The sequence below is a fragment of the Ostrea edulis genome, chromosome 4 (genome assembly GCF_947568905.1).
Source record: "Ostrea edulis chromosome 4, xbOstEdul1.1, whole genome shotgun sequence".
NCBI classification, from domain to species: Eukaryota; Metazoa; Mollusca; class Bivalvia; order Ostreida; family Ostreidae; genus Ostrea; species Ostrea edulis.
The window spans coordinates 46,513,659-46,533,708 of NC_079167.1; the positions used below are offsets into that span (position 1 = coordinate 46,513,659).

The window sequence follows — 20,050 nt, forward strand, 5'->3', positions numbered from 1 at the left end:
TAATTTAATCTTTGTTTCAGAGCTGCAACAGCCCGCTTCCTATCAATGAAATTTCGCTCATACCAAATACTTGAAAAACCGCAAGATGTTAAAATTTTGAATATAAAATCTACTGATGAATTTTTCAAACCTCCTTGTGAATATAAATATTTACATGTATATAATATGCGAGGAATTTTGTTTTCCTAACAAGTAAGTAATCTTATCCAGGAAGAAATCATCCTTGTGTATATTTGTATATACAATGGGAAGAGCCCAGTCTCACTATATACCATATAAGAAGGGGTACTACTCCTTAGATCGAAAATATGTTTTAGAAATTTTAAGTGTATCCGTTCAATGATTTCAACATTTTCATATCCCCAAATTTCACAGCCATATGTCAAAATTGGTACAACGACTTTATCAAAAAGATCCAACTGAGACTCTATTGGTAGATTAAATTGTCTTATCTTCCTTATTACACCATACATTGCCTATTGTGCCTTTTCATATAGGTGTTTTTAGCCTTACAAAAAGAAACGGTACAGGAAAATATGATCCCTAAGTACATGTATTTAAATTCTTTCACATTTTCAACAACACTGTTGTTATAATAAGACACCTTTTTTGGCAGAGGACTTTTAGAAAATACTAAAATCTTTGTCTTACTGACATTAACATTAAGTTTCCATTCTGAACAATACAAATAAAAAGCATTCAAGGCAAATCAACATGTTTCAGCCACGATAACAGTATCCCTTTGGCACAGTTGCTGTTTGTTTTTTGTTGGTTTAACTAAGATTTTATGAAACACCGTGGGTTATTTTTAATTTTTCAATCCTCGAACATTTCCCTTGAATATTTCATTTCGACAAAACATTTGTATATTTCAACAGAGTTGACATGTCTTCAGCTGAAGGGAAACATTTACAAAAAAACCAAAAAAAAAAACCAGGATGTGTTTCTAAAACATTGATATCCCCGTATATCTGCAAATTTTATAATTGCCATGGTTAAAGTTGTTCACAAATAGGTCAAACATCAAGGTCAAGGTAACAAGTAACAAAATCAAAAACTTTGGAACCCAAAGAAAGGCCTTGTCACAAGGAATACATATGTGGAATATGAGGTCAAACATTTCTGTACCAGGTTTTGTCAAAAGGAAAACACACATGAAATATGAAAGACTTATCACCAACTATTCAAAAGTTATGGCCAAGGTTACAGTTCCTCAAAAGTAGGTCAAGGTCACAAGGTCAAATATTTTGGTGCCAAAAGAAATATGTTGTCACAAGGAAGACGCGAGTGAAATATGAAAGCCCTATCATCATCCATTTAAAAGTTATGACCAAGGTTAAAGATTTTGCGGACGGACAGACCAAAAACTATATATTCCCGAATCTCCGATTACCGTGCATAAAAAACCCAGAAACACTGCAAGTGTACAATGGGGTCCCATAACCAGTGCGAGTTAGTAACCAATTTTCTCAAACCCTCGGTCCTTAATTTCTTTTAATTTCAAGAGACGTTCAGAAAACCCTTGAAAATTCGAAAAAATCAAGAAATTTTAGCTCTAGAAAAATCCGGTTGCTAACTCGCACTGCTTATGGAACCAATATTTCAAAAAGATTTACTGTCATTCAATGTGGCAAAATATCTAAAACGTTTCTGATCTATATAGTTTCCAACATCAACAAATTGATAGCCTTTGATAAAAGCGAGTTATTAAAAAAAACTTCATAAAACTGTAATACGCAAACAACCCAAATATTCAGAAATCATAAAATGCGAACATACACCGTAACACTTAGTGTATTTTATGATTTTCCCAGAAACATTTTTTTAAATATCCATACACTTCATGATTATAGTGTACGGATTTTTTTCACTGTCTAATAATGCTAAACATCAGTGATATGTGTAGAAAGAAAGCATAATTTTTCTTACATTCTAAATTCATACTTGATGGTAGTCTTATACACCAGATATTTTTATTTTTCTGTTTCTATCCCATTAAAATGGTTTCCTAAACAGTAATTCTTTAGTTTTACAAATCATGGATTATGAGCTACTTTTCTTTGTGCTGGGAGATGCATGTTCATCATATCCTTACCCCAACTCCAAGAAAGAATTTGCCTTTTCCCATTACAGCCTCCAGCATACCAATGATTGCTGATCCCTTTAAAATACATATGTAGCATTTATACCAGTTTACACCTTTTCAATATACATGTAGTTGTTTCGGAGGAAATCTTGACTAATCATTTACTTCATAAAGTATAGACAGATGTATAGATTCGCTGCTTGCTTGACATTAGAATTGTTAATAAATCTTTAACCTTGCTGTACGAGATACTGTCAAACACTTCATTGATCTGATTGGGGTTGTTGACATTAACAACGATAGGGTGGGAGGAAGTGACGGAGTCGACCACCATGACTGGCTGTACGTCTTCTGTAACAAACTGTTCGAGCTACAAATAATCAACAATTTAGTCATAGAATACTCCACATCCTAAATGAACAATCACCTTCAAATCTTTTAACTTTGTGAGTACCGTTATTATTCAAACAGAAAATCAATGGCAGCATTTATAGTTCTTTAGGAAACAAGGACGGGTATCTTACCATCTCCCACGTAGGTTCCGTAACATTTGCTCCCAGATATTCCATAAAGCTAGCAAATCCTTCATTTAACCATAGATCGTCCCACCAATCCATTGTAACTATGTTTCCAAACCACTGAAACATATTTTCTTCTTTTGATATTCAATAAGCAAGAGATCCACGATAGGAATGAGAGAAATTTACAATAATCATTTAATTTGCCTGATTCACAGTTGCTATTAGTATATATGAATTTGTCGCAAAGATCATTATTTCATGCAAAACAATGAAACTTTCTTCTTTAGCGATATGCTCACACTGTTTAGTAGTCATAAATATGGTTGATAGTTGGTTCAACGTACAATGTAGATGTAAATGAAATAAAGGAACTATAACAATTTTATAGTTTAATTTTACTTTAACATCTAATAACAAGATGTGTTTGTGAAACACAAATGCCCCCGACAATGGCCAATTCCGAAGATGGCCAAGGTCACAAGGACAAATATATTGGTACCAGTAGAAAGATCTTGTCACAAGAAATGCTCATGTACAATATGAAAGCTCTAATATTTACCATTTAGAAATTATGACCAATGTAAAAAAAAAAATTAAATGTAGGTCAAATGTCAAGGTCAAAAGGTTTAATACCCACGAAAAGGTCTTGTCACAGGGAATACTCATGTGAAATATAAAAGCTCTATCACTTACTGTTCAAAAGTTATTAGCAAGGTTAAATTTTCAGACAGAATTACAGAATGACAGACAGGACAAAAACAATATGCCCTCCGATCTTCGATCTCGGGGGCATAAAAACTACATAGATGCCGGTATCTACGCTAGAAATGAAAACATTGTTTAGATAGCTTTATGCGTGTATCACCGACCTGATGGGAGATTTCATGGGCAACCACCACTGCTACCCTCTGTTTGTTAGACGGAGAGGCCTGTTCGGGGTCGTATAATATGTTGGTCTCCCTGTAGGTAATCAAACCCCAGTGTTCCATGGCGCCCGACACGAAATCAGGAATCGCTATCATATCTGTAAAACGCAATCAATTTTATCTCTGCGATTTATGTATTCATTTTGCATAACTCGACAAAATAAAATCTGCAAATTACTCGGAATAAATCCAAACTTTAAACACCAAATGTCTGTCTTGTTAAAAAAATATATCGCTAATTGAATATGAATTAAAATAGTTTGAACAATGAAACTTTAATTTACTGTGGCAAAAACTTCAAATCTTTGATTCACTTGATTGGTGACAATAAAACTTAGATTTATTATGACAAATACTTTGTATAATTTACCAGCATGCAATAAACAATATTTTGTTTTGCTGCAGTATAATTGAGTTTCTTATTTTTTTTGTGACTAATTTTGAAATGTCTTTGCTTCTAAAAGCGGGCTTGAAAATAAAATGTTCAGACGAAAAATCAATCCCAGCCTCCTCAGAATAATAAAAACCCAGCCATACTATGGAAAGCCGTAGGGTACCCCCACATTATTATTATTTTTCCCTATATAAAATACCAAAATTATAATCTCTTCCAAAAATAAACATTTCCCCCCATTTGCCCGATATTATTATTATATCGCAGCGATAATAATAATCTGTCCCGATTCTCAGATACCAAATTATAATTTCATCCCCAAAAGAAAAATATTCTTCATTTATGACATTATTATAATTATAAATACTGCCGCAATAATTATAAAAACTGACCCGATTTAAAGTCACACATTATCTTTATAAATATAATCTTTCCACCACCATAATAATTACTGAACATCGCCAACAATAATTATCTTTTTTTATTTGAACGCTACAAAATATAATCTGTACTGACAATAATAATTCTGGACCAGCCAAAAAGACAAGATTATTATTTGGACGCTTGAAACAAAACGTTTGTCTGACTCGGATTCACAATAATAATCTCCGACTTCAGATTGGCAGATATTATATGAAGCGTGAAGGCAGATATTATTTGAAGCGTGAAGGCAGATATTATTTGAAGCGTGACGAAAAGAAGCACCCCATTGAGAGAGATTAGCACGTGACGCAAGCGGCACGTATGACTTTTGTCCGACAGACCTAACCGTTATTCAACTTATTGACTCATGGATAGAGGTAAGGCTACAATAACATACATGTGTGATTATGTGCAACGGTCAGGTACCTCATCATGTGTTAGGCGCTCTAAAAAGCTTAACATTGGCCATATTCTCAGACTAGGGTCATAGGGTCAGTACAGGTATTCATCATTAAGACATTATCAGTGGGTTTTAATGAATTCATTCTAAATTCCCTGTTACAACTGATGTCACCAGCATCTTCCTCTTGAAAGAGTGTTCAAGCCATTGTAGCCCCATCATTTATTTGTAGCTTGAAAATGCTCCGATAGATAAATATGTATGCATCATTACATGTACATGTATGACCCTATCACTGATAGAAGTATAAGTGACACAACTTAGTCGCTAGTAGTAGTAGCCTGTTTCCTCAAAATAAAATAAGGCAAGGGTATTCAGACTGTCGCAGTCATCCAATTGCTTTCGGTGGGGTCGAAGAAGGGGGGGGGGGGGTGCCAAACATCATCTCGGTACAATTGTCTATCTGTAGATCTATCTGTAGATCTATATAGTATATTATGGAGACACAATAATGATATTTTAGGATGTAATTAAATTGTACAGTCCCAGACACATAGTATTGGGAGAGGGGACCCTCCTATTATTTTTTTTAACAAAGTTTAACTGTTACTTTACTATGAAAATGTTCATGGAATCCCCCCCCCTTGGCAGTGAATTGAAATGCAGTCATGTTAAATGGAAGGAAAATAACTTTTGTTCACCAAATAATACCACTATCCCCCCCCCCTTTGGTCTGTAATGTCCTATGGTGATGAATGTTTAGGAAAGTTAAATTCAATTGTAGATATACTGTAGAATTCATTTGTTGTGTGTAACTGATATTGCTCTCTCCTATTCGTAGTTGCTTGATCACATTATACACTTATTGACTTTTAATGAGGTCTACTCGTAACTATATGGAACTAGTCGGGTATTGGTTGACCAAGACAGAGTAGACTGAATTCAAAAGTCAATAAACATTTTATTGAATAATCAGGAATTTTACAACATTTTTGACACTATAGACTATATAGTTTCCGCCTCCAGCAAATATAGACACAAAATAAGATGTGTTATGTAAAAAAAAAAAAAAAAAAACCCCAAAAAACCACCATAATTACTGGGTATATGTAAACAGTTTCTGAATCAAAACTGTTTTTAAAAAGTGGAAAAGAGTATTATAACAATAAATATTCCATCAATAAGTAATAAAGGTGTTTTGTCTCTTTGATACTTGGCGTCTGCCATTGTGTATCTTCACAACACATCCGTTAAAATGTGCAATTTGATTGGTTGATAAAATTGTAAGCAAATCTACAGTTTCTTGAGAGGGGAACCCGAATAAACCTCCTGGAACTTCATTTAAGGTGAACTCACTCTGAGGTACACCCATTTGGAAAGAGAGTCTGGACCAATCAGAAAACTTCAGTTCCTGATAATTTGATAAAGTATCATAATCTTTAACCTCATGTTACACCAATGGCAAAAAATTGCTTCAGTTTCAATTAACAATATTTACTAAATATTAATGTCGCCACTTTATTAAGCAGGCGGTCTGGGGGCTGCCTTGAGGCCTCCAGGGGGTCCAAAGCAAAGCCCTGGTGGGGGCCCAGAGGGCAAAGCCCCCGGAAGCTCTTGGATTTTTACAGATTTTATAGGGCTTGAAATACATCTCCTATTTAAGTCATTTGTACTATTTTCTATTTTTAATAAGGTGAAATAAGTATCGGTTTTATCGTTTAGTATACTTTTCTAAACAAGATACCACGATTTACCTTAAATTTGAAAATTTATTGGGGGGGGGGGCTGCAACCCCCCCCCCCTAAATCCACCACTGCCCTTGGACCCCCCCTCCCCCCTTAAATCCACCACTGCCCTTGGACATAAGATAATGTTTTATATCTATAACATATATGTTCAACTACAACAGAATATAATTATTTCTAAACACTGAAAACTTGTTTTTCTTTTGGACCTGGATATAGAATGTATGGAATTACCCTAGACTGTCCCTTTACACAAGAATTGAAATGAGACAGAATCTGCTCTGATGTTAAAATTCCATGTATGGAAGTTTAAAGTTTGAGATTTTGTCATATTTTTTTAAGGGTGTCCTTAAAAGATCTGTGTGGATCCTGGAACAGAGAATGGAATCGTTGCAGCATTTCATTGAATCCTGTTTAGAAGGAAATGGCAATTCAGTTACTTAGGGAAAATCTGGAGCAAATCAAGGTAACACGAATAAAAAAGTGCTACATGCAAGGTGAAGATAACGAACACCGATCAATCTCATAACTCCTACAAGCAATACAAAATAGATAGTTGGGCAAACACGGACCCCTGGACACACCAGAGGTGGGATCAAGTGCCTAGGAGGAGTAAGCATCCCCTGTTGACCGGTCACACCCGCCGTGAGCCCCATATCCTGATCAGGTAAACGGAGTTATCCGCAGTCAAATCAGTGTGCCAAGAACGGCTTAACAATCGGTATGAAACACGTCAGACAGCATTTGACCCAATGCGAGGTTGTATTGACGAACTATACTACATGTATATATCTATGTGAGATTTTACGCACACAGTGACATGATATATTTATTATTAGTAGATCAAGTGAGCTTTTCTGACCACCTCTTGTCTGTTATCTGTCTGTTTGTAAACTGCATTTTATCTTCTCTAGAACCACCTGGCCAAATTCAATTAAACTTGACACAAATAATCCTTCAAAGTTGGATAATTGGGATGTTTAAATGGAGGGTCACCCATCCTTCAAAGGGGAGATAATCAAGAAAAGGCAAAAATAGGTGGGGTCATTTAAAAATCTTTATCTTGAGAACCACTGGCTAGACAAGTTGAAATGTTCATGAAAGCTTGACGACATAGTGTAGATTCAAGTTTAGTCAAATTGTGGTTCATGAAGTAGGTTTATGCATTCAGAAAGGAATATCTTTTAAAAAGGTTCTTTTCCAGAATAGCAAGGTCATGTTTGTCATATTGATATTGAGGCATACCCATGATACTGTAAACCAACTTTTATTCGCATGTGAGAAATTTTCGTGAAGTTTGCGAGAACTTTATCATTAATGTATTTTGTATTTGTTTAAGATTATCTTGGTCGCGAATATTGGTCACCGAGAACCAGTTGTAAATTGCTAAATTGTCAACTAATCGTCATGAATGGAAGTTGGTATACAGTATGTGAATTGAAGTTAGGTTATGTCATGACCCTTAGGTTGGGATTACAATGAAAGGTGATGAACGAACAGTGATCAATCTCATAACTCATATAAGTAATACAAATTAGAAAGTTGGGCAAACACGGACCCCTGATACTAAATTGGTTGTCGTCCGCTGTCATGCGTTAACAATTGAACATTTTTAGCTTCTTCTTGATAACTACTAGTCCAATTCTTTTCAAATTAAGTATGAAGCGTCTTTTGGACAAGGGGGACATAAATTGTAAATTTCATGATCCCCGGGGTAGGGGTTCTGACCCCAGGATGGGGCCAAACTTGAATATAGTGTTTTTGTACAAGTTTGCTGATGCTGTATGAAATTTAAATGCATACCAAGGAATAGCAGAAAAAGATGTACAAAAAAAAAAAAATGGTGAATTTCACAAGCCAGGGTTTTGACTCTAGGATGGGTCCAAATTAGTAAAATCTTTTAATGTTGATATGCCTATTATGCCCCTCTTCAAAGAAGAGGGGTATTTTGTTTTGCACCTGTCATTCGGTCGGTAGACCACATGTTGTCTGCTCAATATCTTGCGAACCATTCACTTGGTCATAATGATATTTCATATGTGGGTTGGTTATGAGAAGAGGACCCATATTGTTTTTCAGGTCAAAGGTCAATCTACTCTGGACATAGGAATAGACTGTCCGCTCAATATCTTGAGAACCCTTTGCTTGACAGACATCAAACTTGGTACACTGGTACATCCTAAGGAGTGGATGACGCCTATTGATTTTGAGGTCAAATGGTCAAAGGTCAAACTGGACATAGGAATACACTGACCACTTAATGTCTAGAGAACCCTTTGCTTGACAGACATCAAACTTAGTACACTGGTATATCTTCAGAAGAAGATGACCCCTGTTGATTTTGAGGTCACATGGTCAATCCACTCTTGACATAGGAAGATATTTTCCGCTCAATATTTTGTATTGATGATACTACTATCAATTGAATGATGTGTGTGTATAACTCTTTTCAATTTTGCACCCTGGGGGTATATGTGTTTTACAAACATCTCTTGTATTATGTGAAGCCTTTCATCAATGTATGCACTTATGAGGGCATTGAAGTTGTAAGAACACATCTTGTTTTATACTTTTGCTGAATGTTAAAAATTTAGATTAGATTTCAGAACAGGAAATTATTTCTAGATTCCATAGCCCTTGGGAGTAGTGATAATTTTTCACTAGTACTCAGGTGACCGATAAATTTAGGCCTGTGGGCCTCTTGTTCAATTTATATACTGGGTATGTTGAATATGTCTAGAGATTCATTGTGCAATTATAATAGATTTTTTTTCTATTTTAGGTGCTTCACAATACTTCTATGCAGTTCAACAAAATACAGCGCCTCATTTACAGAGACTCGTAATTAAACAATTTCCAAGATCTTGATGAAGATTTTACATGTGTGGCAACATCTATTTTGCATCAGCATGATCTGCCTTTGCCTGACACCTTGAGAGACTGGACCTCTTCTCATCATCTCTACATATATATGAGGGAGTGCATGATGCATTTGATGATTCTTTAACATCATAAGATGTTGTAGAATATACATTTGTTTCCATGACTTTGTACACCTGCTTTTATTGCCAGCTGATTTGTGTTTCATAGTTTTATGTATTTAACTAATCAGATACATTTTCATGTATTCACATTTTCTGGGGGTGTTTTTTTTTATCCTTGAAATATTTTAAATGTGGAACTTTACAGAATTTCATTTGGTATGAATGCTAAAGGCTATTCATGAACAGAATTTGTTCTTTGAACTCTCCCATCCCACTCCACCATCCCCTACAAAAACATCCATGAATTTTGTCCAAGCCATACCTTTGTACTGTTAAACTTGCTAACCACAGGAGAAGTTTACAGAATTTTTTTTTTTATTTACTATGCATTTATATATTCAAAATGTTTAGCACCTTCTGATATGTATTATTAATGTCAGATATGCATGATTGTGTAATAAATTATATACATGTATTTATTGAATTGTCTTTGATACTTAAAGTGTTTGTGCTTTAATAGACTATGGTTGCCAAAGCAAGGTTCTGATCTAAAATAGTCATGTTGGTTGCTATAATGTAAATTACAGTATGCATCCACATACTTGTATATATATGTTTTAGATGTGACATTGTTTAAATATTTTAGGGTTAATGTGATTAAGACAATATAACTCTTTGAACCATGATTGGTGTTGATTTCTCCTAAAACCCTCATTATAACAATTATTTAAAAGTATTTTGGAATTGATTCTCAGTTCAATGAAATATCTTTCTTGTGTATGTACTACCGGTACGTCTCAATGGAAAAAACCTTCTTATATGGATGGTTTTCTGGTAGTCATTCTTTGTTAAGAAACACTGGACCACTTGAATATGGCAGATGCTTTAACATGTTTTGGTTTTTATTATATTTCATGAATTGATATAAGGTCCATTTCACTTTTGGGGGTGGCATGGAACCTGAAATGAACAAACTTAAAAGTTCTTTACTCAAAGATAAACTTTCTACTAAGTTTCATTGAAATGCCAAATGAAAAAATTGAAAGAGGACTTGCAACAATGACATTCTGATCAGACAAGCTTATTGAGGTCTTTGGCTCAGTTGTATGGAGTGCCAAATCAATATAAACTCAAATAATTTAAGGCATCTTTAATTATTTTGAAGATACTATCAATTCATTTGAAGCATGCAACAAGTCAATGATCTCCTCAAATAATTTTAACATATTTTCATTTCAGGATTTTTGCATACATTAATTGAATTGGTGATAGCAGTAATTATTCTGCTGAATTGATGTGCGCTATGATTGAATTGTTGCTCTCTTGAAATGAATTGATGATATCAACAACTGAATTGGTGCAAGCTACAATTCAATTGTAGAGAGCAATAATTCATTTAATGTGTACTGTAATTGATGTATTGCTCTCTACAATTGGATTAAATATAACATTAATTGACTGCAGATGTATGCAATAATTCTTTTAGAGAGAGCAACTATATAATTAGAGATATCATCAATTCAACATTTCTATAATTGAATTAATGATCTTATTGAATTGTAGCTCTCTTCTGTGCATTAATTCTTATACAAAAACATATTAAAATAATTAGATATCTTCGATCAAATCATTTATACTGAGCTCCAAATTTGAATGTGAGCAGTATCTCCACCACGTTGATATACACATCAATTAGATTAATGAAAAGCAATAACTGAATCGTGCACAAATTTATTGCATGACAATCATGGCAAATATAAGCCAGGTTTTAAAGCTTTCTCCTTGTAATCCTAAGGATATGTACAACAATATTTTGATATTGAAATTTTTTTAATTTACTTCATTTTAATGTCAAAAATGCAGTTTTAGTAGAAATCTGGGGACTCGAACGCACAATCTACAGATCAGCAGTCAGTTTGCTAACCTACTGAGCTACTTGGCTAGGTAGTTAAATCCAAAAGGAATAGATAAATGTTGCTGATACTGATTTTTTTCATCCATGTTTTAAAAGGAAATCAGTCATTATGACGATGTAAGGTACCTCCTTAATTATACATTGTATGCACCCTTAGATGGTTGTGTGAATAGCTGGGAAACAATTAACTGCATGACGTATGTGTACTTAGTACCACCTTTGTGAATTATCTAAGCAGAAGGATGGTCATGTATACAAAATGATGTGGGATTTAGCGGTGGAGGTGCTATACTTAGTACTGACAAGCCCACTCCCCGGATAGGGTTGTTCCTGTACCAGAAATGGACACCTCATGTGATGACACCCTATTCAGTACATTAAGAAATCAACACAAAACACAGATTAAAGAGATCCATGAAAGGTGAAGATAACGAACAGTGATCAATCTCGTAACTCCTGTAAGCAATACAAAATAGAAAGTTGGGCAAACACGGACCCCTGGATATACCAGAGGTGGGACCAGGTGCCTAGAAGGAGTAAGCATCTCCTGTTGACCGGTCACACGCGCCGTGAGCCCTATATCATTTTGCGTAATTAAGCCCTAGGGTGGCCTGTGTTACGAAAAAAAAAAACTGCTTGTGCAGCTGGCCAGTGTGTTTGATAAAATTCCCTTTCTATCTATCATGTCACAAAGATATAAAATGTTATACTCCAGTTCCAACAAAGATTTATTCATTGAATTATTCACATTTATCATCCTCCAAAAGAAACACATACCAGGATACCTTTTCGACAAACAATCATTTCCATAATAAAGTCAAAGTGAAACTACGTCACGTGATTTCCCTCTCGACCAACCGCTTGCACAGTCACGCATGAAATAATATCTGCCTTCACGCTTCATATAATATTTGCCAATCTGAAGTCGGAGATTATTATTGTGAATCCGAGTCAGACAAACGTTTTCTGTTTCAAGCGTCCAAATAATAATCTTGTCTTTTTGGCTGGTCCAGAATTATTATTGTCAGTACAGATTATATTCTGTAGCGTTCAAATATAAAAGATAATTATTGTTGGCGATGTTCAGTAATTATTATGGTGGTGGAAAGATTATATTTATAAAGATAATGTGTGACTTTAAATCGGGTCAGTTTTTATAATTATTGCGGCAGTATTTATAATTATAATAATGTCATAAATGAAGAATATTTTTCTTTTGGGGATGAAATTATAATTTGGTGTCTGAGATTCGGGACAGATGATTATTATCGTTGCGATATAATAATAATATCGGCAAATAGGGGGAAAATTTTTATTTTTGGAAGAGATAATAATTTTGGTATTTTATATAGGGAAAAATAATAATAATGTGGGGGTACCCTACGGCTTTCCATACAAAACATATCAAAATCATGGATAAGTTTCTAAATATAAGAACATCTCTCTGTACGGGTACAAATTACACAAATTCAGCAACATCTGAAGATCAACAGGATCCTTTCTATGCACCGGTCTACCGGTTAAACGTTTCGCCGATTCTTGTAAAGATGTAACGAATGAATTGTCTGTAGGATTTGAGTAACCACTTAATTCGTGCATCCACTTTATGGAATAAACAGCAAAATTCACTGTACAAGATGTAGCACCAGAATGTAATAAATATGTAATGTATAATGTATAAGGCTGTGCTGGAATTTCGCTTCCATATAATAATGTATCTGCCATTGTTTCTATATAAATAAAAGAAATTTTAATGTCAACATTACAACAAAAATATTGCAAGATGTCAGTGGTAGTTTATATGAACTGTAAAGCTGTTTTAGTCATCATGGTAACAATCAACAAATATGACTTTGGCAGTTAATGCTTGTTTAAGCACGTGATATGTGACGTGTAACTGAGTGGATATCATAAAAAATCTTAATCAAATACAAAATATATACAATAATATTACTTTCAATTTAGAATGAGTTACTTGCTCAGAAATATAATTTCAAAGAACCTAACACAAGCAGTAGCTAGTTTTAATTGTAACAGGAACCGTTACGGATGTTCCTCAAACGTTCCCCATTTTAAAAGTGGTGCCATTGCGTTTCAGCATAAGCAATTATCTTACATTCTAAGTTTTTGTAGTACATGTATGTACCGATGATGTCAATATTATTCCATTTTTTTTCATTCATAAAAGATTGGCAATTCTAAAAAATATATATATATATTAGCCAATCAAAATTGAACGCAGGTGTTTGCGCGATTGTGTAAGTGATTATGACGGTGCTACCAAGTAGAAAGTCCAAAAATCGCTAAAACGCATCAAAGATGCGTATGGCCGAGTTGCAGTTTAGAAAATTATGCATGCTTGCATTCACAAAGTAAAAACATGCACGTATTTAATATAGTTTATATGTATGAAGCTTTGGATGGCCGCAATAGGTATTCAGTGTGATAATGACCTTGACCTTTGGATTTCAAAAGCAACATGAATCTTGAATGTCATCAGGATTTGAAGTCTGATAAACATGTACCAGCAAGTACATGTATAAAAGTTAGATGCAAGCTCAAAGCTACAGTATATAGTGAAAAAGAGACCTTGACCTTTTTAAATAAATAGGAACCTTCCTCTTCTAGATGTGATCATGTTATGTAAGTTTTACAAAGATGCCCCTAGTAGTATGAAAGTTAGAGACCGGACAAGCTCAAATCTATGGCATTTAGTGACAAAGTGACCTTGACCTTTGACCTCAAAATAAATAGGAACCTTCCTCTTTTGGATGTGATCATGTTATGTAAGTCTCACAAAGATGCACCAAAAAGTATGAAAGTTAGAGACCGGACAAGCTAATTGTGGACGCCGCCCGACTGGACACCCATCCTTCGCAAAAAAGCCGAGATTTGCTACGCAACTCGACTAAAAATATACCGTCCTCGTAAATTTCAAACATATTTCATTCAAATATTAAATTTAAATATGTTATAGATCAATGCCCGAAGAAAGAAGTTGCTCAAAAGTACAATGCACGCGCATGCAAATTTGATTTAGCATCATCTATGTTTCACACTATTCGTTCATCATTCATATTATAAACCTAAAGTAAAAAACTTATTTTATTCTTTAATTAGAAAGTTATGGCCATTTCAGTACCCAAAAAAAATAATCAAAGAAAAGCAATGCACTTGGATACACCGACATGTTAGTATGATTTAGCACTTTTGTTAATGTCATTCAACAGGCATTTGTATGATAATTTGTACAGTATGAATTTCATAATGTCTACATCATACATAAAAAAGTAATGGTGATTTTAAAATTGTCCAATAAGAATTCAGTGCACGTACAATGGACCAGCAATTCTGGAGAAAGCAAATTGTAAAGAGTAGCAAGATACACCCAAAACACCAACCTCATATGATTTTAATGAAAAACAAATACGTTATGATCCTTCATAAATTGAACATTTGGAGACGATGCACGTGCATGCACATGCGTGTTTACAATTTCTATTACACCACTCTATAGATATATGAATTATCCATTAACATGTATGCTGTGAATATTATCTCATTTGCTTTATTCATAAAAGTCCCGGTCAAACTGTTACGAGTTGGTGCCACAAGCGTTGGCGAGTTATTCTTTAGGTGTCGTATAGGACTCGACCACATATCTGTACATGTCGAATAAATGTCTCTTCATGTCGTCAGTATTCGGAAAGCAGCGGCGAGAATTTCAAACGGTTTAAAATTATCGTGCGAATTTTTGTCTCGCACAAATGTCGAATACATGTTGAAATTATGTCGCTCAATCTCCTGTGCGTGTCAATCTAATTAAAATCAGATGCTAGATCCGCTCACATACTCACTACAGAAAGTAGTTTGAGGTTCTACGAGTTGCGTTGCGAGTTCGGAGGACAATAATACGATCTCTGCTCAACATGCACCTGACATGTAACGAGTTTCCAAGACGTCTGTTCAACATTTGTACGATTTTGTTCAGTTCGGCAAAAATATGACTTTAGTCAAAGTCATCATCATTGCATTTCACGACAATCATGACCGAAGTACGTTAGTTCGAGTTGCGTAGTGACGTCAAAAACGTCACAATAATATACCATTAAGTCTGATTTTTGTTTCTTCATCAGGTGTCTGAGTGATTGATTTGCGCCCAAATATTTATTTGTTTTGGATCCCGTGGGGATCCGGGTTAGAATAGGTCCTCAGTACTTCCTTGCTTGTCGTATAGAATGCGACTAAATGGGGCGGTCCTTCGGATGAGCCCGCAAAAACCGAGGTCCCGTGTCACAGCAGGTGTGACACGATAAAGATCCCTCCCTGCTTAGCCTAGGTCACGCAAGCCGTTTGACTTCCCACTCAAACGCCTTGGAGCGTTCTATTTAAAAATATTACACCGCGAGGGGGCGCTATCGAAAAACGGAAATGGCGACACCGAAGAAAACAAAGACCACTGCTGTTGTTCCAAATGTCAGTTTATGTGTCGCTTGTTCTAAAGAAAGCAAACGTGTTTTTGCACGTTCGAAACTTGCTCCTTCATTAGAGAAACTACTGACGATATGACCAGAATTATGCTGACTTCACGAGAACTAGTATTACTATGCATGTGCAGGTCTTCTTCAAATATTAATTGCGGTAGAATCGTATACAATAGCGATTTCCCATAGCCTGTTGGTAATACTGCCAACACGTCTGACCTATTTGCTAACTTAAGTAAACACTTTCTGTAAAGGTTTCAGCGAGAATTCGATTTTTAAATCTGATAAAACTTTGTTTATCGTTATGCATCAACCAATCAGCTGCTTTATCAGAATTCGGATAAGCCTCGTTATGGAGTGTAAATGTTTATCGTAGAATGCTCCTAGACGTTTGTCTCGTAGAACACTGCATTGACAAACGTGTAGGTGACCTAGACTACTCCCTGCTCAAAGGCCGTAAGCACCGAGCATAGGCCAAAATTTTGCAGCCCTTCACCGGCAGTGGTGACGTCTCCATATGAGTGAAATATTCTCAAGAGGGATGTTAAACAATATTCAACTAATCAATCAATCATACGTTAGATCTTTCTACACTATGAGTGATAATTGATAGTCTTGGAACATGTTCATTTGAATTAATATCTTAATAACAATAAATAAATAAATTTTAAAGAAAATTAAACAAAACACGGCTTTTTGTAAATTCGCAATTTTGAAACGCTTAAAAAATTTTGTGTTTAGTATGTAAAAAATTCAAATGATCATCAAAACCGGCATGAATTTCTCGTATTTACCCGTACTACTGTTGGTACATGGTACAAGTGTACATGTACATGTAAAAAACAACAACCAATAACAACGATGACAGCTGAGTCGTGCCCAGTTGAGCAGACTTTTGGGAGATGCAACACCCTTGCAAAACTTAATCTTCTAAAAGTCCCTGAGAATGTTTGCTGTCAAAACACAGAACTTGGACACGCACAAGTTCAGTAGTTGGTATATAAGTAGGATACAGGTGGAAAAAATCGGAAGAAAAAGAGCCTTTATTAAAATGTATGAAATAAACAATGTAATTTACTGATTTTCCCTTTCAAATCGGAACTTCCTATTTCTATATGAACTTCAGATGAAGGAGCTTTCAGATTTACTGTCCTCGGTGTGTTCGGCAAATCACTGCCTACTTTCCAGACTACTTAGAATCTGAATGAAATTGTGATAAATTTTCACCCTCTCTGGACATAACTCTTCTTCTGTCTTAAAATCGTCAGCTTTATGTTCTCCTTCAAATATACTGTCTTTCCTCGATTCCTAAAAATAGCTTCTTTAACAAAGCGAATAAAGCTTTCGAAAAGTATCGTAATTTTATACGATCCCGATAGTTTCCAAAGCTACACGCTAAACGACTTTCACGATAAACGGAAAACTTGATACACGCAAAACACGATAGACTTGATAAACGCAAAACATGATACGATAGGATACACGCACGATACGATAGGATACACGCACAATACGATAGGATACACGCACGATAAGAATGTCAAGAAAAACGTTGCGGGTTCTGTACTAGTCGAGGGTCTAGTGGAATCGGCCTCATCGCTCCTCTGTGTCTTTCTATTACAACTAGTCTGTACTCCTCACTGAGCATGCTGAGACTGGGAGCCGTTGCTCGTGGATCTAGACCCCCCCCCCCCCCTTTTGGATTTGGTTTTCGGCATTCTTAAGCCGGGCAAATTGAAATCACAAATACCAATCACCAGTATCCCAGCACAAACAAAGACAAGTTTTCTACGTTAAAGTACGTATAGGTAATTTTAAAGTTAATATATCAGTAAATTTTATGCTGTATAAAATTCAGTGACCACGCCGTTTCGAAGAATATTTCAGAAAGGAAGTGATGTGTAAATGTCGAGATATATTAGACTATAGCGGAATTAAATCTCCCGGAATAATATAAGAACAAGCCTCCCCCTTTCCGTTTCAATAAAACGTAACGAGGATACAATTTCGGAGATAAATACGCATATCCAAGACAAGCTAGGATATGCGATAATATATACATACATATATTATTATATTTGTATATACATAGACTTCGGAAGCAAATTGAAAGTGGGGAGGGGGGGGGGCTAAACCAACAAAAAAGTTTCTACGTCGAGCACACACACAAGCTACTTCCTATTGAATTCATGTACAAATTGCAACTGAAACTATAGTACTTGAGTGAGATGCAGGAATTGGCTATTGGCTCATCAAAATGTCACAACTTTTCAGTCCTTTCATTGGAATTTTTCACTAACAAATTCATTTACCACGCACCGTAGATCCAGATTATCAGTCTCTTAATATACGTGAAGGATCATCAGGTTATTCAGTCTAACTTGGGTCATAGCTGATCGCAGATCAATCTAATTAAAATTAGATCCTTTGATCGCTACACAAGGATCTAACGAAACCGCATACGGAGGTCAAATATAGTGACCTTTAAGTTTAACCACATTGGCTAATAAATCGACGGTGTAAACTCGGGTCATTCGGAACACTGAAATTTTACAAATAGCTGTCGAAGTATTCCGGTAATTTAGGATCTAATTTCAATTAAATTGATCGCAGATACGATTTGATGCGGTGCAGTGTGCTGAATATTCTTTCGCTGGTAGCATTTGTTGCTGGCATTACAAGGAGAAGTTCAATCAAAACTACAATTTCGCTATTCAGTAATATGCCTTCTGTTTAAATGAATTCAGTTTTTGTCTGAATGGAAGGAGTGATGTCTTTGGGGAGATGGCACCTGAGTGTTTGAAATTGAATTCTCAAATTATTGACATTGATGTCTGTACCGTAAAAATTTCTGACCAACTCAAATTTCTTTTCACCATTTTCTCCTCTGGCTCCTTCAACAATAACAATTTCAGCTTCATATATTTGGCATACCCTGGCTGATCAAAACGATTTCTAATGCCATTCACAAGTAAATCAATTGCCTCAAAATATTTACCGCTGTACAAATCTTCGCAAGGGTCGTGGTGATACAGAGATCCTTCGTCAATTTTTTTCTAAGGATGTCTTCGACAAGGCACTGCAGGACCATCAATATCAAAATGTGTGGCTCTTTTTTTTTTTTTTTTTGGCATCATCATAGTATGAAAAAAAGCTTCGTCTGTTCGAAGAGACTCACCGTGCTGAGAGCCATTTTCTGACCTTCTGCAGCAAAGTTTTTGTCTAAAGGGCTTTGCTAAGAATATCGCTATGACGGAGCAACTGTTCACCCAACAGACAACCAAAGAGGAAGTCATGATTGATTTTTAAAAATACATGTTATTTTTAGATAGTTTTTGATTATGATATTTCTATAATGTTAAATCTTGCACTCGCAAAACATGACATATTTTCTACTTCATATCACAATTCAAATACACGTTAATTGTAAATAGTGTTTGAATATAATATTTGTACGATGTTATTGAAAAGAATTTTGTTTGTGTTAATAACTTTTTAAAAATTATCCAAAACATTTTAATTAACAAGGTATATTGAACTATTTTTTTCTGTATAAGAATTGAGAAAACGTCATCAGACACAGGTTAAAGACGCAACGTTAAATCTTGCACTCGCAAAACATGCCAACTTTGCTACTTCATATCACAAAAAATATACGTAATACATGGATATAATTACTATATATAGAAAGTACATACCCTATATAGTATTAGGGCATAAAATTACCAACTTCTGAAAATAGGCCAAAATTGACCCTTAGTGTACCTTCTCCTTTGTTCATGTAGGTCATTACCCCTTTTATTCTGCATTCCTGTCTGAAACTTTTGCATACTCCATCGATTCTTCCCATACGCCCAATAATACTTTGTAGTTAATATAAGTATTACACTCTGAAGAGCATGTGCCTGAACTGCCCACCTTGTTGGACACAAAACACTTATTCCAGGTGATGAAGTCTTTAAATTCTCAGATTCTTTCAAATTTCTAAAAAAAAAAAAAAAAAAAAAAAAAAATGCTTCTCTTCTTGGCGACTCTTTGATCAATTTTGTTATTTCACGCGTTACCTTAAGGACATCTCTCATAATTGTAGATGATTTAACAGCATCAGAGCATGCAAAATTTAGAGCATGACCATAACAGTGCGAATAAAGAGCTATGTTCTCTTTCTATAA

At 35.1% G+C, this 20,050-nt stretch overlaps 1 protein-coding gene and 1 long non-coding RNA gene across 2 annotated transcripts in view; one reads left to right on the top strand and one right to left on the bottom strand.

The window, feature by feature from the left end:
- The window catches only part of LOC125670998 (glutamyl aminopeptidase-like), a 288,688-nt gene that overhangs the window by 106,223 nt on the left and 162,415 nt on the right, over positions 1-20,050 (bottom strand). The window contains exons 5-8 of the mRNA XM_048906475.2: positions 3,477-3,631; positions 2,611-2,724; positions 2,322-2,456; positions 2,096-2,161 (exon numbers count right to left, since the gene is read on the bottom strand). Coding sequence (XP_048762432.2) covers positions 2,096-2,161; positions 2,322-2,456; positions 2,611-2,724; positions 3,477-3,631 — 470 coding nt within the window. The remainder of the gene's footprint in view (positions 1-2,095; positions 2,162-2,321; positions 2,457-2,610; positions 2,725-3,476; positions 3,632-20,050) is intronic.
- On the top strand, positions 4,534-12,297 carry LOC125671063 (uncharacterized). Its single transcript, XR_007368486.2, has 3 exons — positions 4,534-4,727; positions 6,838-6,961; positions 9,278-12,297. It is a non-coding gene; the product is annotated as an uncharacterized LOC125671063 (long non-coding RNA).